The 23,264-nt window shown below is 44.9% G+C and overlaps 1 protein-coding gene across 1 annotated transcript in view; it reads left to right on the forward strand.

Moving 5' to 3' along the window:
• The first annotated feature begins 2,831 nt into the window (after positions 1-2,831).
• TWIST2 (twist family bHLH transcription factor 2) overlaps positions 2,832-23,264 on the forward strand; it is a 68,129-nt gene continuing 47,696 nt past the window's right edge. Inside the window, exons 1-2 of the mRNA XM_031968276.1 lie at positions 2,832-2,988; positions 3,355-3,883. Coding sequence (XP_031824136.1) covers positions 3,360-3,842 — 483 coding nt within the window. The 5' untranslated portion in view covers positions 2,832-2,988; positions 3,355-3,359 and the 3' untranslated portion in view covers positions 3,843-3,883. The remainder of the gene's footprint in view (positions 2,989-3,354; positions 3,884-23,264) is intronic.

Raw genomic sequence — 23,264 nt, forward strand, 5'->3', positions numbered from 1 at the left:
AATTCATTCATTCAACGAGCACTTATTAAGCACTTATTGCTTCAGTCTCAGATGTTTACAAAGGGCGGAGTATTATTTTTTTTCTAGGATGGAGAAATTGAGGTCTTGCTCAAAGAATCGAGGAAGAACCTGATATCCCCAAGAAGTCCCATCGAGCCTGACAATTTTAAGCACCCCCATCCCAGAGAAATCAAGCTGTTCTGTGGTCATATCTCTTCTGAAATAAACAAAAGTTTTATAAATGATCGAGCTTCATTCGTCGTGCATTGGGATCCCCCGTGCTTTTTAAGACTTGAAGCAAAAGGGGAGAGTAGTAAGAGAAAAAAATAAAAAGAACAAATAAGAGAAAGGAAAGCGAAGTAAGCTTTGTACTTTGCTGAGGATGCCCGCTGACCTTTCCTGGAGCTTCTGCCCAGCGGGCTATTCGGTGAGCCGCTGGCTCCCTGGGAGCGGCGGGGCAGGGCTGGGAGCAGAGCGAAGCCGGCACCAAATAGCTCCCACATCCCTCTCTGCTCCTTCCGAGTGGGGTTTTCAGTTCCAATCAAGCAGCGCAGCCCTTTCCCTTGATCAGGCTACTTTCTTTGACAGTTCTGCACTAGGCAAATGCCTAATTGAGACCTGGTCACCTGGGAATATTTTCAAAGGCATCAAAGCTATAAAACTACCTCCAGTCCTCAAGCCCAAAGCTAACTGTGAAACAAAGAAATCACACTGAACCACTTCAAACGGCTCTGGCAACTTTGGGGTCCACATGTGGAATAACTGTTTAGCGCAGAAGTGAGAGATAAACTAGAAACACTCCTTTTCTGAACGTGTCAGTCGGCTCGATCAATTGCAGGAAAGAAACCTACAACCCACTTTAGAGATGAATCCAAATAGTGCAGGAGGGGGATAATATCCGCAAAGAGATCTTGTTCTTCCAGCAAATTCATTTTCGAGAGGACCTTTGTTAGGCTCTCTGGAGAACTTGACCGGTACAGAAAGGAGAATTCAGAAAACAAATATTTAGATTGAATCACCGGGCTGCCTTAGCTTCTTGGCAACAAAGCACTCCCCCTCTTCCCACCAGGAACACCTTCAGATTTTAAGATAAAGAGCGATGTGCGTCCATATATCAAGTTTTTAAATGACAGGAAAATAGGTTGAGAAATGGTCATCAGGAAAACCTCGCTGCTGAAAATCCCATTACAAAGCACACTAGCCTTGAGATTCGCCAGGCTACCCACCTAGCCCCAAGTCACTTCCCCAAGGTTCCCTGGAAGGCGATGGGGAAGAATTTTAAGGGGATGGGGGAAAGGTGGAATTTGCAAGTAAGGGAGTGAAATCCACGCAAGCACGTGGAAGGACTGCTCTCACAATCCGGGTTTATTTGTTTGTTTTTGTTTAATCGCTGTTGGGTCTCTTTTGGTTTTATTTTTGTTAATTTCAAAAATACAGAAAAGCATTTGTAAAAAATAATAATAATGATAAGGCTCTTGAAGGAGCATTTGCTTACACGCTGCACACTTAGAATGAATCTGTGACTTTTTAAAAGAGCGATTTAATTGGGATCTTCAGCTCTGGGTTCAAGAAACAGCGGTTGCCAGCGATGGATGGTGCTTCCACTTCTGAGATGTGTGCTGGTGCTTTACAGCAGGATGGGGGGGGGGGGGGGGTCCTATTTATCTAATTCGTTTAAATAGACGTCTGGAGTTGTCGTTGTTGTTGGGGGCGAGGAGGGTGGTGGGGGAGGTGAGACACAAAGGACTTTACCAGGACTTCTGGTCCCTTGACAAGTCCTTTTCCTAAGTGACCCTTAAAGAAATCGAGCGTTATTTGTGGGTTTGCACTTCAAGTACGGAGTGGGGGGAAGATTTGGGGGGAGCGGGGATCAGGGAATGGGACGTTCCAATTCTCTCTTCCTGCTCAACTCGCTCGCCTTCTCTTATTGATTCTTTTATTTTGTTCCCTTTCTTCTCTGTCTCTTACACTCGGTCCCCTTCTTTATCTTTTCATCTTTCCTGCGATTGATTTTCCCTTTTTCTTCTTCCTTTCTCTCTTCTTCCTTCTTTTCACTCGCAATTGAACACTTTTCTGACTTTTCTTTCTCTCATTTTTCGGATTTCTCCCCCCCCCCTCCCTCCACCTCCCTTTTCCTCCCGCTCTCTGTCCCCTTCTTCCTTTCCATATCTTTCCTATCACCTCGCCGCCCGCTTCCCCTCCCCCTCCTCGCTCGGGTCCCTCTCGGGTCCCTCGGGATGCCCGGGGGGAGGAGGGGGTCTCAGCGTGTCAGGGTCGGCTCATCCCCGACGGCGCTGTCCCGACCGAGGTTTCCCGGAGCGCTCCCCCGGCGGCGGGGCTCGGTCTCGGCCGCCTCGGGCCCCGGCTGGGCGCTCGCCGGACTCCCGGAGCCAGCGCCTCGGATCCGTTAGCGGTGCGGGAGCGCGATCAGCCCGGAGGAGGGGAGGGCAGGCCAAGCCGAGCGACCGGGAGAGCCCCGCAGGCCAGCCCCGACTTCCCAAGCGGCCGAGCCAGCAAACAAAGCCGCCGGCGTCTCGGAGGGTCGGCCCGGAGGAAGGCCCCCGGGCCGGGGCCGTGCCACGAGTGTCCTGGGCAGGCCGCGGGCTGGGGGCGGGGGAGGGGAGAGGAAGGTTCCCCCCACCCCCACCCCGTGGAGGGGGCAGATTGATGGGAGAAGCCGTTCGCCTTTCGAGGTGCCTTCCCCCGATTTCGGCTCGGTGTAACCCAAAACTGTGAAAGTTTTAGCGGGGAGGGAGGGGGAAGGAAGGGGGGAAAGGAAAGAAAGAAAAGAAACTGGTTTTCCTCCCCCTTGCGCCGGCGGCCAATCAGCGCCGGGCTCCGCACCTCCCTCACTTCTGACAACTATTTAGCAACGGAGCCCAGCTAAAGTTTCCAAAAAAGTTAGAATAACTTCCTCTCTCAAAGACCTCAATTTTGCACAACCCGTCCTTGAAATAAGAGACTTTCGAGAAACTTGGAAAACGTCGGGTCAGCAAAACTTCTGTTTTTCCAAAAGGATCTGTCTCAGGAATTTCAAACACATTGAGGCTTACACGCGCGCTCACACCGCGCACACGCACGCACACACACACGGAAGGAGGGAGAGGGGAAAGACAGAGAGAGAAAAGGAGGAGAGACGGAGGCACAGAGAGAAAGAGAGAGAGAAGCAGAGAGAGAGAGAGAGGGAGGGAAGCAGAGCAGAAGGAGAGAGAGAGAGAAGCAGAGAGAAAGAGACAGAAAGAAGGAAAAAGAAAAGGAGAGAGAGAGAGAGAGAGAGAGAGAGAGAGAGAGAGAGAGGGAGGCAGTGATTTTGCCTAAGTTTGTTCCTTCCTCCTTCCCCTTGGCTCCTTGCAGAAAGAATGGAGGAAGGTTCCAGCTCTCCGGTGTCTCCCGTGGACAGCTTAGGCACCAGCGAAGAGGAGCTCGAGAGGCAACCCAAGAGGTTTGGCAGGAAGAGGAGGTACAGCAAGAAATCCAGTGAAGATGGCAGCCCCACCCCGGGCAAGCGGGGGAAGAAGGGCAGCCCCAGCGCGCAGTCCTATGAGGAGCTGCAGAGCCAGCGGATCTTGGCCAACGTCCGGGAGAGGCAGAGGACGCAGTCCCTGAACGAAGCCTTCGCCGCCCTGCGCAAGATCATCCCCACGCTGCCCTCGGACAAACTCAGCAAAATCCAGACCCTGAAGCTGGCCGCTCGCTACATAGACTTCCTCTACCAGGTGCTGCAGAGCGACGAGATGGACAATAAGATGAGCAGCTGCAGCTACGTGGCCCACGAGAGGCTCAGTTACGCCTTCTCCGTGTGGAGGATGGAAGGCGCGTGGTCCATGTCGGCATCCCACTAGCTCGGCGCCCGACACTCCCGAGAAGCCCGGCTGCTCAAGGGGTAGGTACCCGCTTTGCTTTCCTCTCACCCTGCCCCTCTCCTCCTTCTCGGCGATCCCAGGCCCCGGTGGTACCTGCTGCTGGGCCTGGCAGGAATGGCTGGGCACTGGGGAGGCCCTCCAGCGGAGGCAAGGGCTGGCTGGGCACTGGGGAGGCCCATCAGGACTGGCTGGGCACTGTGGAGGCCCACCATCCCAAGGGAAAGGCTAGCTGTGTCTCTGGACTCTTTTAAGCCAGCCTACTTGGAGGTCTCAGGCAGGGCCTTCTCCAGGGAGGCAGGCAAGGCTCAGGTGGCCTGGGGGACTGCAGAAAGCCTAACCTTAATACTGAGGATTAGGTCCCTGGCCATTGGCCGCTTAGCATCTCCTTGAGTCTGTGACATTCGGGGGAGCCTGGCTTTGCTCCCCCCTCCAAGAAAAAAGGGATGAGGGAGAAACAGGGAATCAGAGCAGGGGCATCAAGCTGGCCCCAGGACCCCCAGCTTTTCCTTCTGCCCCCCGCATGGACATGCTGCCTGGGGTCTGGAGGAAGGAGGCGAGTTCCAGATGGAGGAAGGGGACAGAACTTCCCACAGAGCCAGAAGGCATTTCTTATACAAACAGGAGTGTTTTTCTTTGGGGAGGGGGGAGGAAAGTTGTGTATAAGAGGACACAACCAGCAGAGCCCAGTGACAGCAAAGATGGACAACAGCTGCTGTTTGGAGCACAACCTCCCAGGGCCCTGGAAGAGGCAGCTCCGATAAAGCTGTCTTAGAGGGATTTCCAGGATCCCGTGGGCCTCTCCTGGAGGGATGCACTTTACCGAGTCAGCCCTGAGCTCACAATCAGTTCTGCCACAGGGCTCCTTTAAAAAAGAAATAGAAATTCTGGGTCTGTTTCCATGCTAAGGCTGGGTGTGGGGGGGCTAGTTGCTTCTGCTGCTGCCCAGGCCCCCACCCATTTACAAACACAGATAATTTCAGCATTGGTCATGTTCAAAAGGAGTCAGCCTCCCAGCCGCTTTTCAGCCCCAGGCCCATGTCGGGGAAAGACTCAGAACAGGCTGCTCCAGTTGCCCTTCCCTATTCCTTGCCAGTGTGTCCCACTTCTGCCCTTCCCTCTCTGCTGTCCTTAGTTTAGTTAAAATTCAATGCCTTCTTCTATTTTCAGCCATTAATAGGAAGTATTTGGGATTAAGGAATAGAGTGTGACATATTTAGGAACATACATATCCACATACCCTCATATATGTTTACATATATGTATATACATGTGTGTGACTATGGGTATTTTTATATACACATGTGTGCATACATGTGTGTAAAACTGGGGTCAATCCGTAGTCTATGTATGGTAAACACACACACAGAGTTGGTCACATTGACGAGTACATATGTGTACTGCTCTAAACAGGGACTACTTTGTAGCTTGACTTCTCCTCAGGAACACCCTGGTCTGTTTTGTTTCTTCCGTCAACTAATACCATTCAAAGAAGGCTCCAAATCGCGATTATTTCTCCGGATCGTAATGTTCCCACAGTCTTCTATTTGATAAAGAAGGGGGCCAGATCATAAAGTTCTTGGTTTAGAATCAGGTAAAGGAGAGGAAGGAGAGCAATAGGGGGCTGACAGAACAGAGAACAAAACAAGAAGGCAGCAGACTCTGGATGGGTGGGGGAAGTTCACCCCCTCTACAGAGAGGATGCAGGTTGGTGAGTGCCTTTTTCTGTTGACAAGGACACCTCCGAGATTCTTCCTGAGAATGCCTGCCAGTGAAAGCCTAGCTACCTCATTGTCCCCTCCAAATGGGTATGTGGAGAGAAGTAGGGACCAACATCAGAAACAATAGAACCACACAAAATACTCGAGTTTGGGATGTTGTAAGTGAAGGAAAGTTTCAAATCTTCCCACCTGTGGCTCCAAAAATTCTGAGAGTTGCCTAATGCCCTTGTGCGTCTCACGGCCTCCCAGAAGACAGAGGCCGCTAAGTTTCAGTGGAGACGAAAATCCTGTCGCTCCCTCTCATATCTCCCTGTGCAGCGGGACCTCCTCCTTTGCTCCCGAGAGTCACTGTCTTGCTAGCGTTCAGCTTTGTCCAGGAGTTCCATTTTTGTCAGGACTGAGAGAAGCCACTTTCGTAAAGGGCCGGATCACAAAACCCTTGGTTTAGAAGCAGGTAGAGTTGTTATGATCCGAAGATCCTAAAGGCTTTTTGTGAGCTGTGTTTTCGAGGAAGCAGAACCAAATAGTTGAACAAAGAACAATCAACTTATGGGAATCTTCTGCTTTTGTCCAAAACAGATGTAAAGTGTTCCCCGCACATGATTTCTCAAGGAGAGCAAGTTTAGATTGGCTGAGGACAGAAACACAACAATGGTGGAATATACTAACTCTGGCCTTTTGTTGTTGCCAAAATTATATATGAGCTGCCATCCCTTAATTTCCTTTATCTGTTTCCCTCTGACTAGCCCTCCTTGTACAGTGTGTGGTATGGCACATCAGAAGCAAGACGGCCGGATGAAAGGTCTCATTGTTGGGGGTTTTTAAACACACATGCGCCCCTTCCCCGCTGTTTAAGTATAATGTCAACAGAATTATAATTATGATTGTCCCAGTAAGAAAATGATGGAAAGTAAATACTAGGAGCCGTTCGCCTAATGAAGGAACTTAGCTGGGAAGTTTAGAATTTCATTGAAAAACAATGCCATTTCAGATCTCCAGGGAGTCGACTATAGAACAGAAATGAAGATATATTTAAGGGAAAATCTACTTGTTTAGCTGCATTTCCAACAATCGCCTCTCCCTTCTCTCTTCCAGCCCCTCACCCCCTGCTGAATATATCAGTAAGAGGATCTTTCGCATGAGTCATCTTTGGGACAAATTTAGAATATTGCTTTTCCTTTACTTACTATCTTTGCCTTTTCCTTAATTCAGAGCAGATAGGAAGTTCTGAAAAAAAAAATTTTACATGCACACACACACACACACACACACACAAACGTGTGTTAGTAGAAATAAATGGAACAATCAGTCGGGATGTCCCCTAGTGAGACGGGACCAATTTGCATCATATTTCAGGCCAGAGTGGTTTGGTTTGCTTGGTATAAATTATCTAATCATAGCCCAACGTAGATCTCGGAGGCCAGGGGATGGGCCGGCCCTTTAAAATCTTCTTCCTCTTGTAGCTGAGCATCTACTGCTCATAATTATGAGAAACAAGATTTTGTTATTCTCACCAAAGATTTGCCAAGACCAGGAGTCTGGCTTCTAATTTCCATGAAGGATTTTGTATATTTCCATCCATCTGAAAGCTCTTGGTGAACTGATGGTTTGGAAAACCAAACTTCGGTTTCTAGATGAAAAAAAAAAATGCAGGAAATAGCCAAAGCTTTATGCTGATGTTTCTTCTCTTGCCAGATTTCCAAAGTGTAAGGGGACCCGGATTAATGGGTCTGTTTGAACCATCAGCTAAATCTCTCCCAACAGGAAAATTCCAAAGGTTTGGGGTGTGTGTGTGTGTGTGTGTGTCACACACACACACACACACACACACACACACACACGTCTGTTAAATTGTTCTGAGAAAATCCAAGTTAAGAGAGCAGATACTCATGTCACCTGGTCTTGCAGAGTTGTAGGTGATTTGTACATGTCCAGTGTTGCCAGGGTCTCCGGGTATGCTCCATGTCATTTAGGAAAAACCTCCTGCTGGAATTGTAGTCAAATGGGCCCAAAATGGGCACGCTGAATGGATGGCACTTCTCCAGCAGGCACCTCTCCCCTCTCCCCAAATTGCACCTGCAGAATTTTCTACCCGGGCCAGCCTCAATGGGGAGGGTGTCTGTCTCCCCATGTCCCCCAAACGAAGGCACTGCCAGAGGGTGGCTTCCGGTTATTTCTTTTGAGAAGAAATGTGAAAACATAATAGCTGAGTGGAATCTACACTTGGGCAGGAATAAGACATATAATGAAAGGGGCAAGTCCGAGAAGCAGAGTCAGAATATTAATGCTGTGCTTGTAAGAGATGAACGTAGGCTGAGCTGGTTTGGGGAGGGATTTTTCTCCCTTCTGGCACTCTTGTCATCAGGAATAAGAGACCCAGGTGGCCGTATACAGGCCAAAATCTGTCCACCAGCATTCTTGAGTGTTGCTCAAAATGTTCCTATGAAGGGTAGGGGGGAACAATTCTTTGAGGGTATCTGGTCTCTCCTGTTGCCAAAAAAAAAATCTTTTCCATCCTTTCTTAGGAAAAGACCCTCACTGAAAAGATCTCGCAGGTGAAAAAAAAAGTGAGGTCTCTTGTGCTTTTTATTCTGGAGAAGATTAAGGGAAATCACTTTCACTTAGGGATAGGGCAGTGCAGGAGGCTGGGATTTAAAGCATCATTTCAAATAGTCTTTTCTGAACAGAAAACTCTGAGAATTTCAGTTAATTTCAGTTAAAATTGAAATGAAACATAAATTGAAAAGCACACATTTCAATAAACTGATCTTAAAGACTAGTGGTTTCCTTCTCCCTTTTCCTGCTCTCTGGGCTCCATATTTATAAAAATCTTTTCTCACTGGGAGATTGAAAACAAAACAAACAACAGCATCAAGGCTGTGGGTGCATTCTGGAATGTCTCTTCATGTGTGTGACTTGACCTGGGAATGGCTCCACGGCTACAAAATTAAAATTGTCGGCTTTCTCCCAGGGAGAAGAAAGTCACTAAGAAAGAGGCAGATCGCAGCTCTGAACTGCCCGGGCTTAACTGAGAGCTGGGGAATGGGGCAGACAGGAGAAACACAGCCATCTACCTTGGTCCTAATGAACTGGAACTTAGGGCACAAGGAGAGAGGGACAAGAGGGGGGCTGGAACTCAGTCCAAAAGCATCAAACCATTTTTTTGTAAACATCTTGCCTGCTGAACAATTACAGGTCAACTGATGCTTTAACCCGATATAGAAACTATGAAACAAACTTGCATCTCAAAGAGATGCTTTGGAGCTGAGTCCTTTGCCAGGCTTCCCTTTTATTAAGAATCTGGGGTGAAGGTGGGTATGTAAAAATGAGGTTTGCTACGAAAGTTCATTGACAGGATAAGATCCCAGCAATCTTGCGCCTGAAAATACCCCCAGCAGAACCATGAGCCTGTTCCTATATTCCTAACGGAAACATTTACCAGATTTGGAAAATGTTTGTTCCCCAGACAATTCAATGATTGGTAGCTCTCACCATGTTCCGGGCATATGTTGCCTTGGAGAGTCTACACAGGACGAGTACAGAAATCCTCCGGCCGAATATGTAAAGGAATAACACGAGTGAGTCAGTTGCGCGTCAGATACTGAGGGTTTGCTATTTGGAGAAGCACAAAGAAGCTGATCGATGACAGGCTGACATGGATATTTTCTTTCTCGTGTTGATGTGAAGTTAGAACCGGGTCCAGTGGGGATCTCACCAGTTTGCTACAAACAGTAATTACATCAAAAAAAAAAAAAAAAATCAGAGGCTCGAGAAGCTAGTTCTTTGGATAACTAACAGATTTGGGATGGGCCAGAGGAAAAGACAGAAAGATTTGCTCTACATCCCAAAGTCAATCTTGGAATAGGAAAGGAGAGCTTTGGGGGAGAGAGCATTATAACTTCATGCTCCTGCGTCTCTCGGCATATGCACATGCTGTGTTCAGGTATATGGGAAGAAAGGTACTTTCCCCAATGATTTCCTTTCCCTTTCTCCTACGGCTATGCTTGGAATTGGAGATGATCTATTTGCTTAGTTCCTATGTAGAACTGTAATTTTCAGAAACAAGTCATCAGGAAAAGAATCCATTGGAAGAAGGGGTTTTTCCCTCTTACCCCCATTCTTCCTTCACTAAATCCCATAGAAAGTGTGCATCGTCTTTCAGTTCCAGGGATGACTTTGGTGATGGCCAAATCTGTGGCTGAAGCAGAAATCTGTGCTGACCTTAGTTGAGGTTTAAGCTGAAGTTGAACCTGCTGTCCTTTCAAAAGACAGGTGGCAGACGGTTCAAAGAGCTTGATTGAGATGAATGTGTACAGAAGCGCCACAGTACCAGTCAGTGGGCTGCTTGCTCAGACACTTCAGGATCTGAAGGTCATTTACTGAAGTCTCACTCTCACCTTAGAAAGTGGCTTCTGGCTCACTGTGAGTGATACAGCGTGATCACCTTTTGTGCTGTCTGTGGCATCTGCCTGGTGCACATATTCTGTGTTTTATTCATTATAAGGTGATGGGCTCTCCAAGGAAATGATCGTGTTGGATCTTTTGTTCCACTCCGATCTATGGATGGAGATCTGTCTCACTAATTCTACAGAGAGTCGAGTCTCCTCTAAGAAAAGGGGGACGTCTTGTCCAATAAACAAACTCCCTAAAAGAAAACATGGGGCGGCTGTTTATGGTCTATGATGCATGCTGCTTCCACAGTGGGCTTTTTGTGCACTCAGCTGTGATTGAGCATTCTCGGAGACCGAAGGAAAGCTGTTCGGCAGCCGGTTCTCCCCTTTCCGCAGGGAGATCGATGACTGGGGGCTTGACAAGCGGTCTCCAGACATTTGCTAAAGGTCATTGGGCTGGGAGGGTTGCAGAAGTGATCAGATATCAGCAGCCAGGTGCCTCCTGCTCTCTGTTAGGGAAGTTGGGATGTGAAGGAGCCTGTCTCTGAGCTTGCCGACTCTCCCCACATTTGAAACCAAAGCTCAGGAAGAGGAAGGGAAGATGGTCATGAGCTCAGCTGGATTGGTGTTTATTGGGTCTCTTCCAGGAAACCTGTGTGAGTTGTGATGGAATTCCTGATAGGAGAGTTGGTCCTATTGAGTGCCTCCAGAGAAAAAACACTTGGATTAAAAAAAATAAGAAATATAAGAAATATCAAACGTGGGGGAGGGGAAAAGGAAGGAAGGAAGGAACAAATGAACAAACGAAGGAATGAAGAAAGATTTTCTTTGAAGTTGGGCATTTAGCTGTCTGTATTTGCATAGTTGTATTTTAGCTGAATAAAATTCTTCAGAGACAAGATGAACAGTTATAAAATTGAGGATTAATTTTTATAAGATATAACTAAGCCCTTGGCAATTTGTATTATATGTTGCAAAGATGTTTTTCCTACTTTTCTACTTTTTCTGACTTGTAATATCAGTGATAGCTATGTACTGAAGCAGACCCAGAATTGAAATATCTATCTAGCCGGCTTCTTGTCCCAGTAGCCTTCCCACTCCCACCAGTATCGATGATAATAAGAGTACGTGCTTAGATGGACTGACCACGGTCCTTCTTTGTCAAAGATTCTTCAGCTCCCACTCTTAGTCCCCTCCCAAATCACCCTTTCCTATTTCTGACATCATCACTGTCCTAGCTGCTGGGTTGTTACTCCAGTCATCTTCTGAATTCTAGCGATCCAGACTAGAATAAGTCCCATAAGAAGAAGAAAGATTCTATGTTCATATCATCGCAACATCATAAAGATAATAAAAGAAAACACGGACATATAATCTGGCAGGTTTTGTTTTAATTAAATGTTTAAACTGTAGTTGTTATTTAAAATATTTCTCAAAATACCTTTCCATGCGACAAAACAAAAACCACAATATTTGTCCCTTCAAAGCCTCAATTGTATTAACTATAAGATGGAGATAATATGCATAGTTTGGGCAGGGAAATAGAACAATGAACTCCAGGCCTGAAGTCAGGAAGACCCGAGTTCAAATGTGACCTCGGTCACTTACTAGCACAGATCACTTAACCACATTTGTCTTAATTTCCTCATCTCTAAAATGAGTCAGGAAGGCAAAGGTAAACCACGCCAGTCTTCCATGCTCTATCTCCTGTCCCACTGAGCTGCAAGTATCTTTGTCAAGAAAACCTGAAATAGGATCATAAAGAGTTGGACACAACTGGAATGACTGAACAACAACAACAACATCCTTAGTATCAAATATGGATCAAATGAGATAATATGAAGTATTTTTCAAATTATAAAACACTTTTAAATATCAGATCTTATTCATTCTTTAATTCCCTGGAGAGCTGTGTAGTAACTCATCTAAATAGTGGTATATAGCTGTCAAGAACAGGAGGAGTGGAGGTAAAAAGAATCCTGACGCTATTCCCATGAAGGGTCTCTGGCTGGCAGGGAAGCTACCGATTATTTGATAGAATCATAGAATGTGAGCTCGGAGAGAGATTTTAGAGATCAGATAGTCTGCATCTTTACTTTTACAGATGGGAAAACTGAGGCCCAGAAAGGGCTCATTGACATGGAGCTGAAAGAGATTCTAATCTAGGGCAATCTTTTCATTTTACAAGTGAAGCAACTGAGGCACACTAAAATTAAGTGACTTGGCTAGGAAAATATTTACTAAGTTTTGGGAGCAGAATTCCCCCATTCAAGTTTCCAGGCTTCAAATGCTATCCCCTTTCTCTCTATTTAACAGGGCAGCAATATAGTCTGCTGAGAGTCCATGGCTTTGTGCTGTTATCTTGTGTTTCTTGACCAGTTATAATTTTAATGCTATTCTATTCATGCTAAAAAGAAGGACTTAAGTTAGCAGAATCTCGAATATTTGCAAGGAATTCCAAATTGTTTTTCCAACTGGTTCTTAGCTGGTCTTCCAAGATATTGATGGATGAGACAATGAAGCATTTGCTCATTATCGTTTAATTAATCAAACTTGTTGCCAAGAAAAACCTCTACAACCGTAAAATGATTTAGACCTTTTGATTCCTGAGGTCCCCATGCAAGTATTTCTTTCCAGTGCACTGGATGGCCCATGGGCAGCCCTGGGGATCTGTGCTGGTTTGCTCTAGTACTTACAAATATGAAGCGGTTTGTTCACGGTGTTCCTCCATATGTCCTTTAACTTCATTGAACAGTTTGAAGAAATTGTGACTTCCCAAGATAACTTTGTTAAAGGAGGAGGAAGGGAGAAAAAGAGTGAGAAATAAAAGGAGAAAGGAAAGAAGGAAGGGGGTTAAGAAAAATAGGAAGAGACTGAGGGAGAAAAGGAGGGAAGCGGGGGGGGGGGGGGAGAAGGGAAGAAGCACCTATTACTGTCAGGCAGAAAGACCAAAATGAAAAAAAATCTTTTAAGGAATTTAGGTTCTCTCAAGGGAGACAGTGTATGAAATGAAACACATACACGATCAGAAGGGCACAGATTTAGAGCTAAAAGGACTTTGGGGGTCATCAAGTCTTCACTGTACAGATCCACTCCGATTGCAGTTGGGCAAAGTTGTTCACCCAGGGTCATTTACCTAGGAAACACCAGTGCTGGTTTGTTGGGGGGGAGGAGGAGGTCAGAGGATCAAGAGGATGGGGAGTCACCAGTAGCTGGCTGGGAAGAGGAAAAGTTTCACGTAGGGGATAGCAAGTAAACTGAGGCTCTAGGAAAAGTGGAGGAGAAGAAAAGAGAGAACAAGAAAAGACAGAGAAGGGGGAGTGGCCATTTTCTCTCTAGAGGGGTAGTTTAATCATCACTATGAACATTATTAGAACTATATCCTTGGTAACTGATATTAAGGTTTTTAAAATTTCCGTAAACACCAAACAGCTGCACAATGAGACTTTCACTTGTTCTGACTTGATTTTTAATTGAATTTTATTTTTAATAGATTTACAATAATTTATTTTGCCTTTGTTCCATCCTACCCTCCCCATTGAGAGAGAGAGAAACAGAGAGCTATAGAGATGTTACGCATCTCTTCAAATGATTCTTCAAAGCTAGAGGATTTTGGCAGAAGGTCATAGGAGAAAGCTAACAATTCCTCTTGGATGGTAATGAGACCACTTACGAAGAGCCTACTCCATTCTAAGAAGTCTGTTTGAATTTGGATCTTTTTCCTCTCATTCTAGAGATGTGCCAAACCTGTAGTGGAGCAAAGGGAGATCTCCCCATATGTAAACTCCATCCACTAATATAGGTTAGAAATTCATCATCACCTATGGAGAGTTCTATGAGGATACTAAGAGGTTAAGTGACATGATCTTGGTCAAAGTGAAGAGCATGTAATTATGAAATGAGGTGTTATAGATTGAGTTCTGTAGGGTTCTGGAGAAGGGACAAAGCCCTGGGGTCTAGGAGATACAGATGGCATTTGGCATTCATCGTCATAGGCAGATAATATGAAAGGGAGGAGTGATGAACATAACTCAGTGGATGCCAAAGAAAGACTCCAAAAGCATTTTGATAGTCTATTAAAGGGCTAAATTAACAAGATTATTTTTTATTAATAGTGAATGCAAAGCATTACACTTAGGTTCCCTAAAAAAACAACTTTGAGAGGACATGATGACGAAAGGGTGGCAAGACAGCAATTTGTGAGGGAAAGACCTGGGGGGTTAGTGGCCCACAAGCTCAAGGTTAGTCACCAGCATGGAATGACAGCTCCCAAACCTTCCTACGTTGTGCTAAGGGAGGTACGTATAACACCAGATCTAAGGAGCTGGATCCAAATCTTCCTGCTATATTGCATCCTGATCAGATGGTTGTCAGCAAAGGGTACCTCTGGGAGATGGTTGTCAGCAAAGGGCACCAGATTTTATGGAGGATCTTGGCAAGCCATTGCATGTCCAGAAAAAGCTTACAAGGATGGGGAAAGAAAAGAAAACCAAGACCCCTAATGGAAGAAACTGGGAATAGTTTATCTGAGGCAGAGAACTCTTCTTGGGTTCCTTCAAGTGCTAAAGGGAGTTTCATGGGAAAAGAGGGAATGAACATCTTTAGCTTGACTCCATCAGGCAGAACTTGCATACCAATAAATAGAAGCTAGAGAAAGAGAGATTTCCTGTGGCCATAGGGAAAAACTCTTTAGTTTTGAAGAGAAGTTTGCAGAAATGGCTTGGGCAGCCTCAGAATGTACTGGTTCCCTTGTTGGAGGTTGTCAATCAAAGGCTGACTGGCCATCATCAGCCATGTGGAAGGAGGGATTCTTGGTCAGCTACAGGTTTGAATACCTTCTGTGACAACTGTATGGAGAATCCAGGTCTTGAATTGCACTTCAAATAAACCTAGGGGACAGATGAGCAGAGAGAAAAAAGAAAGGATCCCGTGTAAGGAAAACAAAATACCTATGGGAAGAAATGCAGAGATGAGCACAAGAGAATGACTGTCTCATCTAGAACAGAGGAACCTTGGGGCAGACTCACACATATGGCCATTTATCTGAGGACAGGGCAGGACTCCTTTGAAATTGGGCCAGACAGCTTCCACTTCACATTCCCTAAACAAGAGCCCATGAGTCTCTGGGTCAAGGGAAAGGAGAGGAAACAACAACTCAACATTCGTTTCCTACAACCACACAATTATACATCCCTCAGAGTCTGTGGTCGGGTGGCTGATTCCCATCTCTGGCCCCTAACCTGCCTCCAGGAAACATCATTGATTCTTTTTGACGTGAAGTGAGTCAAATGACCTTGTTCTTTTCCATCTGTTGACCTTTCTTCCAATTATGAGGACTTCCTTAAACAGTGAGACAAAGTCCTATCTCCACAGGCAACAGGCTTCATCTTCCAATAGGTCTGGACCACTGTATATAACAAGCCACTTGGCAACTCCCGTCTCCGGACTCATTTGGGGAAAAGTCAACCACTGGGTTGTACACAGGAGCAATAATAGCAATGATGGCATCCTCTATCTCTTGGTGAGCCTGATAAAAGCAAGTGGCTTTCTAAAAAAGTGTCTACTTGCAGCAAAGTTGCTCTCTTGTGAAATAGATAATGGCCAGAAAAGGAAGCCAGGGCAAAGAGAGAGGAGATGGCTCATATAGAGACAAACTTCGGTTTGCTTTCTGTTGTCATCCTTTGCAGAAGCTACACGTTCAAATCATCTCGTGATTTGCATTTACTTAACTTTTGTTATTTTGATTACATTTCCTCTCTGAAAAGTGAAAAGGTTCCGAATCAGGGAGCATAATGGATAGACTTTTGTTTTGGGAGTTAAATCGCCACTTTGGTATTTAGTAGCTGGATAATTTAGGGTGAGTCCCCTTAATGCATTAATTATTAATGTGACAATTAATTATTACTCCTGTAATTAACACATAATTACAGGAGTACCTGTTGAGTTATTCAGGGATGTGATTTGCAATCTAGGATCTGTACTGATGGAGGGAGATGGCCAGATGGAGGGTCTTTCCGCATAAGAAATCACAGAGCTTTAAGTATGCAAAGTGGGGGCAAGGACAAAAAGCTATGTTTCTGAGGGTCTCCGCTGTCCTTGACATGTGTCCAGGTGTCTGTTTTTCTCTCTTCATGATCTTCCCAGAAAGAAGGTATTTCTCATTTCTCTACGGGCCCCCTGCCTTTGTGGACATGTCACTCATCTGCCACTGATCTGGTAATAACTTTTTATTGTAACAGAGCCAGGGCACCAGGACAACTAATTTACACACACACACACACACACACACACTCACACATGCACGCACACACACACACATACACACACACACACACTAGTGAACCTCTTTGACCAGAGATTTCCTAATGTGTCCAGTTTTGAGTAAACTGGAATCAAATGGTATTTTCTTTTACTCGAGGCAAATTGGAGCTTGAGATTAAAACATTTTACAAATAACTTTAATAGTTCCTAGAAATGATGCAGGGACTGATTATAGCTAAACATGAGAGAAAATCACAGAGCAACCAAGATTAGGAAGGACCCTGAGTCTGTGCCATATGAGAATTGACTGAAGGAAGTGGGCATGGATGGGTTGGGGAAGAAAAGGTTCAGGGCCATCTTTAACTATTTGAAGAATTCTCTTGTGGAAGAAAGATAGCCTAAATTAAAATATCTGGGAAGTTATCTGAAAAGTAGTGTGCCATAATGGTTAGATGAGCTGACCTTTGAATGAAGAAGGTCTGGGTTTGATTCAAATTAAAATGGCAAAATACATTAAGAAGGGACTTGCAGATGTTAGAGTTCTACGTTAATGGTATTATTATTCTTAACCTATTCTGAGACTCAGTTTCCTCATCTATAAAATGGAGTAATAATAGTAGTCTCTTATTTAACTGTGAGGTTCAAATGAAATAACATAAATTTATCCTATAATCCTTCAAGCACTCAATAGAAATGAGAAATTATTATTATTATATTCTTCAGACTCATATCCTGCTAAGAATGGCCTCAAGCTCAAGACATGTGCTTATAATCTCCTACTTCCAAAATGAACTTTTTTAAAAATTGCATCATGTTGAGAAATATGTCCTAAAAAGCCCTGAACTTTATTTGTTTTTGCTATTTCAGACTATTTTTTGTGCCCAGAGGTGTTTAGTCCAGATGCTCCACCTGATTGTGGGATCTGATATGGGATAACCAACCATATGGATGTAGGAGACATGACAATGAATCAGGAGCCATGGCTCAGAATCTTGGCCCTGATGCCTCCTAGTCAAAGCTGCTCTGAGCTTGTCACTGCTTCTCTGTAACTCAGTTTTCTCCTCCAAAAAATCAGAGCTAGTGAGACTCTCACTCCCTCTTGCAGAGTTGTCATACATTGAGAAGGCACTTTGTAAACTTTCAAGAGCTTTGTCAGTTTGAGACAATTATTCTTATTCTAAATATATCACCAACCCATAGAAGAGCCATGGGAGAGCAGGCAGAGTACTGGATATAGAGCCAGGAAGCTTGCATTCAAAACCTTCCCCTTAAAGACTTGCCAACCGTGAAAGCACACGTCAGTGATCCCCAGACTATGTCCTTGTTACATCTTTTTCTTCAACATTTGCTATTAAATGTACACTTTTACAATTATTTTTTTCATCTTTATTGTCTTCAAATGATATATGAAGTTACTAAAAATTAATTTTAAAAGCTACTGCAATGCTCCTTTGGTATGAGGAAAGAGGTATTTTCTATGCTAAATATCATATAAATTTTAAAAAATCATTTTACTAGTATTTATTATCTTTTCTTCTCACTGTCTGCAATTAAACATTTTTTAAAGTAAAAAAAAAAAAACAACTGTCATGATCAATTTGCAGAGTTCAGCAAAACATAGAGGCATGTTGGGCAGGTCCAAAACGGCGGTCTCATTCAGTATTTAAGTCCCTCTCCTCTGACAAGAGTCGAGGGGAGGTGGGGTCCATCTTCAGTCTTTTGACATTGTGGCTTATTATTTCACTGATTAGAACCAGGAGGCCCTTCAAAACTCTCCCCCCCCCATGCTCTCACTCTACAAATGATTCTCCTGCTCCTGCTCTTTTTGCTCTACTCTGTTCACTAAAGCCTTTCTAGGTTCCTCTGAAATGGACCATTTTCTCCTTCTCTCTCATGATAAAATAATGCTCCGTGACAGTCAAATGCCATAACTTGATCTACCATTCCTGACTCACTTCTTAACTACAAGTTTGGGGCTTCTACAAGAAGAGCCTCATGGGAAATTTATCTCCTAAGATCCCCCAGGCTGGGGATTTGTTTTCTTGGATACCTGGGGGCACTTTATGGGTAAATGACTTGCCCAGGATCATACAGTCAGAGGCAGGGCTTCCTGACCCTAAGGCCAGCCCTCTATCTACTGTGCCACATGGCTGCTAAGGTTTGGACCAAGTATCCTTTAACTCTTTTCCCCAAGATTAGGATTCTGGCACATTTGCCTCCTTTTCTTAAATGTGATTTTTTCCTTTCCTTTTTCTCTTTGGGTGGGAGAAAGGTACTGAAGCCAGCTTTTTGTAGCCTTTCACCTTTTCCACTGAATTATTTCCCGAGGTATCTAGTTTTGACAAACGTGTGTTTTGTTCCCATGTGAATGAGTTCTCCATGAGGCAGAGACTGGACCTGATCTCAGGCTGTGTTCATCACTGACTCAGTTTGGCCACTGGGCATTGGGCTCAGATTTTGATGGTGAAGGGGGAAGTGCCCAAGGTCATTTAGAGGCAGCCTGAAATCTTTCTGCTGTAAGGCACACATCAGCAGATCCCACAGATGATCACTTGTTCTTTCATCTATCAGGCAGGTTAAAAATTAAAATAATTAACTAAATAAAAATTTCCAGGTAATATGGAAAGATCCAAAATCCTGCTCAAAACATCACAACCTCTGTGACTCTGGGCACATCGCTACCTTTCTAGATCTTGATTTCCTCATGAAAGGATTGACTAGATGGTCTCTGAGATCTCTTCCAGCCCTTGATCTCAGCTCCGGGTCTCATACTCTTAGGTCACTTTCTCTCTATAGATTCATCCTCTCCGTATATAAAATGGACAGGGCCAAATAGATGGCCCCCATGGTCCTTCTTGGCTCTCCCCTTGTCTGAGTCTTGATTTCATTATTTTACAGACGATGAAATAGGAAGTTGGACTCCGTAGCCTTGGAGGGCCTGCAGCCCAGATCTATGCATGTATATCCCCATTTTATTATACCCCCCAACATGTACATCTCCATAGAAGTGTACATACATGCACACGTGAAGTCTACAATGTGTTTCACTCTTCCCTGCATTCAACCCCTTATGATATTTCCAAATATCTGAACATAAGGAAAACCTTCCTTCCTCTGGTTTTATAGGGAAGCTTTCCACGGGATACCTTTTAACAACCTGTCCCACACCTCACCCCCGAGCTAATAGAAAACCCAGGCTGCTTCTTGGATACCCTCAGGGCTCATTAATTACTGGTTCATGGAGATACCAGGCTTGGCTCCAACACAAATATTCACCTACCAGCTATAAGCAGGTCACGTGATGGAATACAGTGATGGCTTCCAAATGACCCTCATTGTACCCGATAAATGGAGAAATTCAGCCAATTGAAGGAATGTCCCTGATTTGACCATTTACACTAATTATTTATTTCCTTTAATGGGCTTCAATGCTGTCTTGGAGTATGTTTCAAAATAAGCCCCCAAACTCCTCAAACTTATTCTTATTTGCCTGCAAAAGATCTCCCAAAGGTTTGCTCTTCCAAACCTGTCAGATTTGAAACTGGAAAATCAATGAAAGTCACTCTAAGGCAAGCCTTCCATGACACGAGTACAAACCAAAGCTCAGAGGTCAATGCCCTGCCTCAGTTCACACAACTACTATGTTTGCAAGGCAAGGAGCCAATGCTTCCAAATCCAGGTTAAGAACGGGGAGGGGGAGCAATACCAGAAATTAAAAGAAAAAGAAGAATACTGAGTCCTGGGTCATTTAATGAACCCAAGTGACTGATTGCACTCCCCAGTTGACACTTGGTTGGCTTCCAGTTACACCCACAAGTCCCATATCCCTGGCTAGAGCAACTCAGAGAAAGGATTAGATAGAGAATGGGGGCTAGAGGCAAACAATCCAAGCCCCCTTCTCCAGAGGCCACTGAAGGAGCTTCAAGCCAATTGTATTGGCACTCAGAGGTCCTGTGTTAGGACCAGGGACTACAACACCTCCCACGCTTGAAGAGTTTCTCAGACTTCTCTCTTACAAAGTAGACACGAAGGACATCCCTGAATTGGCTGTGACACTTACTAGCTGTGTGGCCGTGGGCTAGTCCCCTAATCTGTGAGAGTCTAAGCGTCTTTAGGGTATAATCATCTTGGTGTTCCTTCCCTCATAAAGTCATCATGGGGAAAGGGCTTCATAAAACTCAAAGAAGCTATTATAGAAATGTGAATTGTTGGTGTTGATGAAGAAGACGTGATTCTAATCCATTCCTTAGTTCAAAATAAGACTAAATGTCAAGATCTGACAGATCATTGTTAATTCTTCAAAGTATAAAGCCCTAAAAACCATTACATTGAATTCCCAATCCCTATATTTATGCCCACCTGCATTTTTGATTTCCTTCATAAGCTAATTGTACAATATTTCAGAGTCTGATTCTTTTTGTACAGCAAAATAACGGTTTGGTCATGTATACTTATTGTGTATCTAATTTATATTTTAATATATTTAACATCTACTGATCATCCTGCCATCTGGGAGAGGGGGGGAGGGGTAAGAGGTGAAAAATTGGAACAAGAGGTTTGGCAATTGTGAATGCTGTAAAGTTACCCATACATATAACCTGTAAATAAAAGGCTATTAAATTTAAAAAAAAGTATAAAGCCCTTTCCCTTAAATCTGAGGATCCCAGTGTGATTCTCCTAGTCAGGTTCTGAAAGAAAGCCAGACAGGGCTTTGGTTTCCCCTTCTGTAAAATGCAGGATTGGATGAGATCTCCTTTCAAGGTCCCTTCCATCACTCAACCTAGGATGAGTAATGGAAAACAGAAGGCAAACCAGTCTAGCATCAAGGACCAACTCAGTCCTTAGCACAGTGGCTGGCACATAGTATGTACTTAATAAAGTTGATTAATTGATTGATTAACTAATGATGAATAAGGAATGTCAAGAAAATATTCAGCTCCTCCTTAGTCGTGGCCATTTTCAGTAGGCACATAATGTAAAGAAATATGAGTCCAGATCTGCAGTTTGGTCCCCAAATCTTTGGGCCTACAAAGGGTTTGCCTAATTTGGAATCTATTAGCTTCATCTCCTATATGACCCAGAGCCTCAAGGATCAGGTATCTGATAAGAATAACAAGAACTGACTTTCCAATAGCTCCTTCACATCAGAGAGACACCATCTCTGAGTTTCATAGGTACCCCAAATATCCCTATCTGCAGGTTTGGGGAGTGGTTTTTCAATGTCTAGCCCTGTGATTTCATCCCTATGGGCTCTCCCTGGTTTGGCAACTCCCTTCTCCGGTGCAGATCAGCACCCTCTCTTGAGTTGACGGGGGGCACCAAGAATTGAAATCATTCAGGGAGAAGCACTCGTCCATTTGTATCCAAGTTGAAACAAACAGAAGCTGGAGGCACAGCTTTGCTTCCCCCTACCATCCGCCTCTCCGGCAACCTGGGAGGGGGCAGGAAGGGCTCTGTAGGCCACAGCGCTCCCCCACAGCTGGCCCTGCCTGATGTGGGGAGAGACACAGAGAAACAAAGAGGTTAAACAGTCGGTTGCCTTAGTCATCCCAGGCAGGGGCGCTGGGTGATTCAGATCCCTACTTGGGGAGTAGAAGCAAATGAATGAGTCAGAGCTGATTTCTTTCTGCTTTCTTGCTACTAAAATAAACAAATCAGGAAGGCCTGAAGGAGAAAAGCAAGACTACCAAAGACAGCTGCTGCAGCGGACGGTACAGCCCAGCACAGCCTATAAGAATGACCCAGGAAGGGGGGCACAGGCCTGAGGAAAGGCAGGAGGCAGCCCAGATATGTGCCCAATAGGCAGATTGGAAAATTGGAGAGATATTGATCTATCAATCCCGATCAACGGGTGGGGAGATAGATGAGTAATAGAAAGAAAGAAAGAAGTGATTGATGGACAGATGGAAAGATAGGTAAAAATGGAGAGATTATAGAAATTGATGGATGGATAGATGAAAGAGCCAGGGAGAAGACAGGGAGGGGGAAGGAGTATGTCTGTGATCTGATTACCTTTAACTGTGGATGGGCCAGAGAAGACAACAATAGAAACATCATAAAAGCATCATGGGCTGTGGAAAGAGATGAGCTACCCTCCTGGAGGGCCAGGAGGTGTGTGTGTGTTGTGTGGGGGGGATTACCAACGATCTTCAGGCCAGGAGGTGTTCTGCATTTGTATATCCCGTTCTGGGAAGGCCTGGAACAGCTCGGAACATGGAGGGCTTCCTCCTGCCCGGCTTACCAAACCTGCATCCAGAGTGTACTCGGAGACCAAAGCAGTGTGACTCAGATACGTGATTCGCACTGTACAAGGGGGTGTTTTTTTCGAGCCCCTCAAGTCTTTTGTCAGCTCCTGAAAACATCCCTGGTCAAGAGGAGGTTAACCCTGCTGGAGTTTATTTATTTATTTTTCGCTTCCTCTGCTGGGCTGTGAGTTTGAAGGAAGGGAGAGCCTGGCTCTGTTCTTTCCTTCTCTCTCCAGTGAGATCCAAAGGGCAGGGGTGTAGCAGCGGAAGGACGGGGCCCTCAGGGACTGCAGACAAAGAGTGGGAGGTTTGCAGAAAGCCAGCATCTGCTGCTCTCAGGGTATGACCAAGGGAGGACTGGACAAGGGGCTCACGGAGTTCACTTGGGCCCCAGCCATGCTCGGCCTTGTCGAAAAGCAGAACTGGAGAGAGAAGGAGGCAAGAGCAGCCGGGAGGGAGAGGGCCCCACTCAGTCACTGGCAGCAAATGGAAAAGGGGCTCGGACCAAAACGGGATCAACATTGCATTCAGAACTGAAGGAGGAGATGCAGCAAACAATTAACACTGAAGCTACTAAATGCGGTGGCTCTTAATGAAAAAGATTAATTCAATGGGATCAGTTTGTCCATAAAAGCTTTGTAAACTATCGAGTGATTTGCCAAAGTTAGTTACCAGTAATAGAACAATGAGTGAACGACTGGTTCGTGATGACAAATATCACTGTCTCCCCGTCTGAAAGTGAGCTGGCTGCAAGTAGGGATTGGGTCATCCTTGTTCTTTATCCCT

The sequence above is a fragment of the Sarcophilus harrisii genome, chromosome 4 (assembly GCF_902635505.1).
Source record: "Sarcophilus harrisii chromosome 4, mSarHar1.11, whole genome shotgun sequence".
NCBI lineage: Eukaryota > Metazoa > Chordata > Mammalia > Dasyuromorphia > Dasyuridae > Sarcophilus > Sarcophilus harrisii.